Here is a 9930-nt window from a genome sequence, read left to right as displayed (position 1 = left end):
AGTATTTCATTCCTTTTTATGACTGCATAATATTCCATAGTATGCATAGAGTACATTTTATTTATCCACTTATCAGTTGATGGACATTTGGATGAGTTATGTATGTGTGTGTGTGCATGTGATGAGTTATGTTTTAAATAGGAAGAAACTCTTAAAAAGTTGAAGCTCCTATATTTTTGCAGCCTGGAGAAAAACGTCTGTCTTTCATCGCAGGGAGAGGTGTCACACCCAGCAATGAAGACCAGCATTCTGCTTATGTTCCTTTGGGGGTTGTCCTGTGCTCTTCCAGTAAGTATCAGGATAGGGATTTAGGGACACACACACACACACACACACACACACACACACACACCCTTTAAACCTAAAACTTCACAATTTTCACTGGCTATGAGCCAAGGTGGGTGTGTATGTCCCAGTCAAGATGAAAACAGTAGTTTCTCAGGAAGCTGCTTTCTTTAAAATATCATCCGAGTTATTCTTTATGAGCCGCCATTCATATAGCCACAAGTCTGTTTTCTTCCTCATAAGCAGTGGCTCTCAACGTGTCATCCCTAGACCAGCAGCATCAGCATCAGCTACCACTTGGTTAGAAAGGTAAATTCTTGGGTCCTACCTCAGACCTTCTGAGCCCGAGTCTGGGGATGGGGCACAGCAATGTGTTTTAGCAGGTCTCCAGGTGAGGTGGATGCTTGCTAAAATTTGACTACCATTGGTCCTAATTAAGTAAAGTGTTAATAGCTGCTGTCTTGGAAATTTTTCTGTGGGCTGACCATGTGTACTAAATTTTCTAGGTAGCCAGGTATCAACATACTGAATATGAGAGCTCTGAAGAATGGAAGGTGAGTAGAAATAGGATTTTTTGAAATATTTTTATTTTAATATATTATTAGTATAACCAAATCATCTCCACTGTAAATGTCGAAGCTGTTAATGATTTAATGAACACATCAATAACTTATGACATAGGTAGTAAGAGCTATAATTTCTAGTTCACATAAGGAAATTTAGTTCATATAATGCTTCCTTTCCAACTTACTAGTATAATTTGGCAAGGGAGCATTTTTCCTTTGGCTTTATTTTCATAATGGATGTGTATCGTAGTGCAAGGGGATGGTGACCTGAACCAAGACTGCCCTTGGAGGATTAGGACTAGAAATGTGTCTTACCAGATGTCTGGGTAGGCAGAGGGTCAAGTCCTAGAAAGTGAGAATAGAAAGAATGAGAGGGTACTAGAGTCTTTGGAAGGAAAGCTAATGTTGGTTGAGTGTCGACTCTGACCAACCTGATAGTTATTAACTCTCAGAAACTCAAGAACCATTTCCAGGCATGGTTCTGTGTGCTTCGCATGTATTAACTTCTTCAATCTTCATAGCACCCAATAGACTAGGTGTTGTATTTTACTCTTGTTTTACAAATGGGAACCCCGAGACATAGAGAGTCACCTTGTCTGTCTGGGCTATACAGATAGTAAGTGTTTAGAGCCAGACTTTGGACCCAGGTCACTCTGGCTCCAGAATCCACATTCTTTACCAGGTTGCTCCATCCCTTTCAGGAAGGTGCCCTGTCCAGGAGGGCAGTAGGTTCTCAAGATTGGAACTATGAGTAAGGGCTAAGCCTTAATGCTGAGTAAGAGTGTTTTGTTCATTATCTTGTGTCCTGCCACCTATGATGCAGCTTGGGCACGATGCTGTTAGTGGCAGGAAGATCATGGCAGAGGCCTGAGACGGGGCCCTGCCCCTCCCCGAGGCTGGAAAGCACATTGCAGGATCCTTTCTGGTAATTTACCTCAGACATGTCTTTAGGTTAGTTAATTTAAATCAGCCACCGTAGATCCTTTCACTCCTTCAATCAGACACTCCACGAGTTCTACAAACATGCTGTGCTCTCAAGTCCAGCCTTGGTATGAGAAGAACGCCAGTGTCTGGCTCCTTCCACCCCTTAATTCCAAATAACTGGCGTAGAGTCTGTCGTTGTGCCTGCCTGCAGTGCCACAGGGCAGAGACTTAAGTGAATATAGCTCCTTCTGAGGAGCTCTCTCCAGCCTAGCACTGCCGAGAGGCTTGTGGAAAACCTGTTGATAGCTCCTCCCTGCTCTGCTTTGTACCTTGGGTCTTCACACCCATCTCTCAGCACCTTGGAGCCTCATGGGACTTTGGGATTTTGCCTTGCTCAAGGGGAAGGAGGAGAATAGGTGGAGATAGGGTATCAGAAGTGACTCAGGCATTTTTAGAGTTCTTAGAAAATTAAAGAAAGTGAGATAATCAGAACTATGAGTAATTGAGTTTCAGACTTAGAATTTGTTTTTTCATTGTGTGACCTTATGTGGCGAGAAAGGCTTAATGGCTTTCTCTGTTCAGTTTTGTCTACTATTGAATTTTACAAAGTAGGTGTTTTCAATGGATCATTACTTTAGTTTATATCTTATTGAACAGTTCTCACTATGTTTCTATAGGCATTAGCTGAATTCATCCTCACAGAAATCGTGTGGAGTAAGCACAGTGGTTGCTAATATTCTTAATTTATGAATTTAAGAAAATGATCTCAAACATGGGAAGTGAATTGTCCAAATTCACATGGAGTGACCAACCACTGAAATTTACCTGAGACTTTGGGGTTTCCTGGGACACATGAATTTCAGTGCTAACACCAAGATGTTAGTTTTCAGAGTTAAAACCAAAACCAAGGCACTAATTGAGACTTAAACCTGGGTCCTGAGTTCCTGCGGTGTTTTTCCTCTCTTACGTTTCCTCTAGGCCAGTGGTCGGCAAACACATTAGCCAACAGAGCCAAATATCAACAGTACAACGATTGAAATTTCTTTTGAGAGCCAAATTTTTTAAACTTAAACTATATAGATAGGTACATTGTTATTAACTTAATTAGGGTACTCCTAAGGCTTAGGAAGAGCCACACTCAAGGGGCCAAAGAGCTGCATGTGGCTCGCGAGCCGCAGTTTGTCGACCACTGCTCTAGGTTGTCTGAACACCTCGTTTCCAAGAAAGTAAAATTTTCTCTCTAAGTACCAGATATACAGAAATCTTCCAGGTCTTTTATATCACAAGATTGTTCTCAGGCCATCAGTCATCTCACACTCATTTTTTAGCGATTTCATCATAAAATGTCATTATTAGTCATGTAAATTCAAAATATATACCAAGAAACTTAAAAAAATACATGAAAGTATTCTAAATATTTGTGATGGCATGAATCATCTGTGAAGGTGTAACTTGCTTTCCTTCCTTTTTTACAGGGTCATTTGGCTCAGACACCAGCACCACCTTTGGTAACTATCTCATTTATTTGTTGTCATAAACATCTCATAAAGTAACTTTAACACTCTTCCCATCACCTCAGGCCATTTGGAAAGTTGTAAACCCAAACCACAAGCAATTTATGTGCATCATATTTTTTCCTTTCCTCAGGAATTACTAAACAACTTTTTTTTTCTTTCCTTTTAGGAGAGTAGTGAGTCATCAGAAGAAAGTAAAGTTAGCTCAGAGGAGCAGGTAATTAAACAGACCTTTCTTAACTTTTCAGACTGTTTAGGAATGGAAGGAAATGATGTTAGACTAAATTACCTGGCAACTGTTCTAAATATAATATTTTCTAACTATTGGTTATGCTGACTAAAAAGTCCCATAAAATAAGAAGGGAAAAATGAGTGGGAGAATTCAGATGTAGACATGCTGTTCATTCCATATTTGTTACTGGAGCCAGATTATAGACATTGTGGCCATAAGTATCACCCTAGTTAAAAAGAACACACACACACACACACAATGGACAGAGACTATGTTAGACAAGCAATAGTTCACTCCTTCATTAAAAATGCTGCTTTTGCAATCAGAGCAGTTCAGATAGAGAAAAGTGTTCTGGCTGACACGAATGGAGTGCCTGCTGGGCCTGGTGACCTCCTTCATGTCAGGACTCCGTTAAGGAGAGACTAGGAGAGCCATGAGGAAAATGGAATGAAACAGGGGCTTTAGAAATGACTTTCTCTTTAACATAGTTGTGGTCCTGGGATTGAGAAAAGCTGACTTAGCTTATATCTCTTTAATAAAAAAACTATCTTTCTTCTTTTCCTCCTCTCCCTTCATTTCCCTAAGACTAAATGTCATTACTTTCTTAACTGTATCATTTCTGACCAAACTGAACCCTAAGGGGCTCTGGAGATTCCAGGACTCAGGTTTTTCTCTGCAGTTTTGACCCATGTTTCATTTTATACGTGACCACAGTTGGAAGATGAATTATTAGCTGCCTGGGCAGTCACACTATTGCAGTCTTCTAGCTGAGCCTTTCACTGGGATAATAAGATGTAAACATGGCTTGAGTGAGATAGATACCTTATTGCAATATTTTACTTTCATTTTAGCTAAAGGTTTCATCCTCCTGCCGTAATATATCCACCTCCACCCCCAATTGATTAGAAAAAAAAATTGGGGCCATTTAAAAATCATTCAGTATTTTAAAAAGTTCTGTTTTAAACCAAATATTTTGATGAGTGAGCATTATAAACTAACTCTTTACTTTAAAAAAAATTCTCTGAGAGTTTTATTTAAGGAATCATACTTACAGTATAATTTGAGTTTCATAAATGTGATTCAATAAAGTGTTTTGAGAATTTTTTGCAGCATGAGTGAATTATGCTTATATAAAATGGGAAGACGAGTTTTACCTCTCCTTTCTTCCTTTTGAATCTTTGGTAGAGATATTATGGAGCAGTAAAATTGACCCTGGTTTAGATGAGGGATACAGGAAGAAGAAAACAGAAAGAACCTAGATGGATACTAGATAACACAAACCCTCTATATCACCTCCTAAAGTACTGACCATGTCTGTTAACCTCAAACTCCAGGTAAATGAAGACCCCAGTGACAGTGCCGAATCAGAGGAAGGCCTGAGCCTTGCTGATCATCCATATGCTCATAGGCCAGCAGGTGGCTTCTCTAGGAATGGAGGCAAAGAAGGAGATGATAGAGATGATGATGAAGATGACAGTGGAGATGACACCTTTGGTGATGATGACAATGGCCCAGGACCTGAAGAGACACAAGGAGGAAACTCTAGACTCAGTAGTAATGAAGACTCAGCAGATGCCACAGAGTCCAGGGAAGATAGTGCCTCTCATGGGGAAGACAGTGGCCAAGATACTACCAGTGAGAGCAGGGACCTTGACAAGCAGAGTGAGAGTGAGGAGCGCTGGGTGGGAGGTGGCAGTGAGGGAGACAGCAGCCATGGGGATGGCTCTGAGTTTGATGATGAAGGAATGCAGAGCGATGATCCAGACACCATCAGGAGTGAGAGAAGCCACTCCAGAATGAACAGCGCCAGTGTCAAATCAAAAGAATCAAAAGGAAATAGTGATGAGCAAGCAAACACTCAGGATTCAGGTGAGAGCCAATCAGTGGAGAATCCCAGTAGGAAAATTTTCAGAAAGTCCCGCATTTCTGTGGAAGATGACACAAGTGATCGTGGCAATAGCCAAGAAGAAGTCAAAAGTGACTCCACAGAAAACACCAAAGAAGCTGGCCTCAGCCAATCCAGGGAAAACAGCAAGAGTGAATCTCAAGAAGATAGTGAGGAGAATCAGTTCCAGGCAGACAGTCAAAATGAACAAGACCCCAGTAGTGAATCTAGTCAAGAGGTTGACCTGCCATCTCAAGAAACCAGTAGTGAATCTCAGGAAGAAGTATTGAGTAAGTCCAGGGGTGACAACCCAGATAATACCTCCACTCACTCGGAAGGTCAGGACTCCAGTGACTCCAGTGAAGAGGACAGCCTGAGCACACCCTCCAGTTCAGAAAGCACATCCAGAGAGGAGCAAGCTGATAGTGAATCCAATGAGAGCCTCAAATTCTCAGAGGAAAGCCCAGAGTCCACTGAGGATAACAGCTCTAGCCAGGAGGGCCTCCAGTCTCACAGTGCCTCCACCGAGAGCCAGAGCCAGAGCCAGAGCCAGGAGAGCCAGAGCCAGGAGAGCCAGTCTGAGGAAGATGATGGCAGTGATTCTCAGGACAGCAGCAAATCACAAGAAGATAGCAACTCCACCGAGAGCAATTCAAGCAGTGAGGAAGCTGGCCAGTCCAAAAACACGGAGATAGAAAGCAGAAAACTAACAGTTGATGCTTATCACAACAAACCCGTTGGGGATCAGGACGACAACGACTGCCAAGACGGCTATTAGCATCAGTTCTCCTAAGAAGTGGCTCGCAGGTTAAGGAGTCTTGGAGTTTGGAGAGTAGGGAAAGAAATAGAACTATAACTTATTGATGTTTATATAAGATGGATAACCGAAGGCCACTTCTTTCTGAAAGGAATTGCTGGACATTGTATTTGTTTCTAGGGTGTCACCAGCCATAAAGGTTTAAATAAGTTGGAATGACACCAGAACACACTCAATGAAACTGGAAGCAAGGAAAGGTGTGCATTATAGCTTCACAGCTGAAATAGTTCCTAATTCATGAACCTAACAAACAGTTATTGAAATTCTATTATGTACCAAGCACTGTGCTAGGTGCTAGGGATATTCAGAAGCTCAAGGCTTGTTTCTTGCTCCTGAGGAGCTTATAGGAGGATAAATAAAGCTAAAAAGCTAAAGAGGAATACATATGAGGGAAACAAAAATGAGTGCAATGCTGTGTGGTGAGTGCTATAACAGAGGTATGAACAAAATTTATGAGAGCATAAAAGAGGGCAACCAACTTTGCCTTGGAGAATCAGGGAAGGGAGGGCGCCACAGCAGAGAAGACCCTGGCTCAGACCATTTCATAGGATTTCTTCATTGAAGTTGAGAGAATTTCATTTATTCTTGAGATAAGCAATAGTAAATCCCATATGATGGAAAGTTCAGCTTGTGAAAGCACTTTCAAGTTAAGAACCAGTGTGGAATGTTTGGATTAACAAAACTTTTTTTCAACTAATTTATCATTTTTGACACTTTTTTGTGGCACTCCCACGAACATCACCTCATTGACTGCTGGTGATGATATGGAGGACTGGATGGGGAGAGGGGGAGAAGAAGAGTCCTCTTTAAAAAGATAACTTTTAGCTTTATTTTTTTTTTCTAAAATCAGTCTATGTGCAATGCTAGAAAAGCTGTCTTCTGAGTGCTTTACATATGTTGCACATAACAGAATTGTATCTATAGAATTCAATTGATTTTTGCCAAATATCCTTTGAAATGTTACCTCAACATAAAATATTTGTTTTGTAATAAAGATGATAATATTCCAAAGTTTGTGATTATTTTTTTTATAGTGATATTATTAGGCTAAACAACTCTTCCTTTAAAACATCGCAAAATAGTTTAGTCTCTTTCTTCCATTAAAATGAAAAATTTTCTTAAATTATTTTTTAAACTAGAGGCCTGGTGCAGGAAATTCATGCAGGAGAGGGGAGTTTCCCTCAGCCCAGCCTGCACCCTCTCTAATCTGGGATCCCTCTCACAATCCAGGACTGCTGGCTCCCAACCGCACACCTGCCTGCCTGATTGCTGCTAACCGCTTCTGCCTGCCAGCCTGATCAACGCCTAACTGCTCCCTTGCCAGCCTGATCACCCCCAACTGCCCTCCCCTGCCGGCCTGGTCACCCCTAACTGCTCTCCCCTGCTGGCCTGGTCACCCCTAACTGTCCTCCCCTGCAGGCCTGGTCCCCCAACTTCCCTCCCCTGCAGGCATAATCACCCACAACTGCCCTCCCTTTCAGGCCTGGTCCCTCCCAACTGCCATCCCCTGCTGGCCATCTTGTGTCCACATGGGGGCAGCCATCTTGTGTGTTGGAGTGATGGTCAATTTGCATATTACTTCTTTATTAGATAGGATTAAATTTTATTTATAGTTCAGGTAGCATTTTGATAAAATTACTTTACACGTTGCTTATAATATGCCACATGTTATAAGCCTGTTATAGATCAGGAAAAAGAGAAAACAAATTCTCAACTTTTTATGAGGCCACGCCAAAGGGTTGCAGTGTTTGATTATAACATTAGTTCTTGCTGGTCTTTTAGATTTGTCTTTTGTATAAACTCTAGGAATTATAGGAACACATTCCTTATATTTTTATTTCTTTGGAGGAACCTACTTCACTTCAGCACTTCTACTTTCAGAGTGTGCTTTCAGCCACATTTCTACTTAGAGTACATGGACATTTCTCTACAAATTTATTAAAAGAATCAAGAAGACTTCCTAACTTTGAGTCTGACCCTTCTCATTTTTCACTGTTCCCTCACAATGTCAAAGCAGTGGAGCAGTGGTCACTTGGGGAGATCATATACGCGTATACACATGTACACACACACAGGGTGGGGCAAAAGTAGATATACAATTGTTTGTCTCAAAAATAATACAATTATTAATAATAATAATACAACAATAAACTGTGTTTCATGTACTCACAAGTATATGTACATATATATACATATACATAAATACAGGGTGTTGCAAAAAATGTATACCCACATTTTTCTAATAGCTCAATTGATGTTTCTTTCTTTTCAGATTCAAAGTGTGTATACATTTTTCGGGACATCTTGTATATATAATTTTTTTCTTAATCCTCCCCCTTGGGATTTTCATTCAGCACATCTGGAGTGAAACTCAGAGTTCTATATTTTTTAAATGGATCCAGAAAGATTTGATGTAGCCTATTCACATACCTACATTTGGATTCCCTGACCCTGTGAACTAATTATCTGGTTCTATTAACCTACAGGTTCTGGCCAACCCACAGGTTTTTCTCAGGAGACCTGCTTCATGCTCAGACATCTGGGTACCTGAGGCCAGGTTCTAACCACTCACACTGCCTTACCTCACCAGGAGATTGTATGGAATGAACACCTAATCCAAAGGGAGTTGTCCTCTAGGCTGGCCAGCAGCAGCAGAGCAGGCATGTTGCATAGGCCCTACCAGAACACAAATGATAGTGGATTGAGGTCTAATCTGATCTTCCCTCTCAGATTTGGATATTGAGAGAGGGAGAAGTTAGAAAGTGGTCTGAACAAAAACAGGAGGGAAAGCACCGAGAGGCAGAATAAAGAGAGAACACAGGAGAGCAAAACTGGAAATCACTGAGCTCTGGATGCTGAGGGGCACAATCATAGCCCTCTTATTCTCAAGCTTTGTTCTTGACTCTCTTATTGCTCCAGACCTTCCAGATTTCCTGTGGCATCCTTCCTCATAAGTGCTAATTGTATCCTTATAACACATCCAACTTGCTTGAGGCAGCCTGAGCCAGTCTTTGGTCCCTGCAACAAAAAGCCTAATGAACTCAGACTCATAGACTTAGCCAGCGTTTTGAGGTCATATAACTCCTTAACCAAATTAACTCACAGGTCTTTAGCAGGAAAAACAATGATAAGAATTTCAGCTATGTTCATGATAGAAATAATCTTAAGCAGATGTGGGGAAGTTTTCTTTTAAGTTTCTATCAACTCATTTTATGTACCAGGTATAGATTTTGGTCATCTTGTGATTAGAAGTGGTATAGAAATATTATCCAAAGGAAAGCTAGCTGGCTGTGCTTGGTCTTGAGATTTGAAGATGTAGATGTTTCCTCATGGAGGTCCTCATTGAAGTCTACAGTCAATGGATCTACTTGGGAAGACAAATCACAATCAAAAACCAAATTTTAATTTATAATGGGAAATAAGAATTACAGATCTATAAGGTGAGCATAAATGAGAACAGGGAGAATTATATGACATGAATGCTTAATAGCACTGGGCTAAAATAAGATAATGAATTTATGATACTCCATGGGAAATCTTACAGTTGGAGCTTAAATGCTAGAAACCTGGCTCCTTCTTTCTTAGAAAGTGCTCCAAAGATCCACCATCAAGTCTTGGCTTAGTGACCCTTAGTTTTCAAGCTTATTAGGGCTAATTCACTCTTGGTTAAATGACCCACACTTTCTTTCCATTGAACAGCACAGTCA

General features: G+C 40.8%; 1 protein-coding gene across 2 annotated transcripts; it reads left to right on the top strand.

Annotated features, from left to right (window-relative positions):
* Nucleotides 1-234: 234 nt before the first annotated feature.
* On the top strand, nucleotides 235-6184 carry DMP1 (dentin matrix acidic phosphoprotein 1; the record flags this gene model as incomplete). Of its 2 annotated transcripts, XM_081102518.1 has the most annotated exons (5): nucleotides 235-288; nucleotides 792-839; nucleotides 3251-3283; nucleotides 3459-3506; nucleotides 4856-6184. In XM_081102518.1, 5 exons carry the CDS (start codon nucleotides 235-237, stop codon nucleotides 6182-6184), a joined length of 1512 nt encoding a protein of 503 aa, XP_080958644.1. The 2 variants fall into 2 exon arrangements, with proteins under 2 accessions (XP_080958644.1, XP_080958645.1); XM_081102519.1 differs by lacking the exon at nucleotides 3459-3506.
* Between the last annotated feature and the right edge of the window lie 3746 nt (nucleotides 6185-9930).

This window comes from Myotis nattereri (assembly GCF_964212035.1).
Source record: "Myotis nattereri genome assembly, chromosome: 1".
Taxonomy (NCBI): domain Eukaryota; kingdom Metazoa; phylum Chordata; class Mammalia; order Chiroptera; family Vespertilionidae; genus Myotis; species Myotis nattereri.
This window is presented reverse-complemented; position numbering and strand designations above follow the sequence as displayed.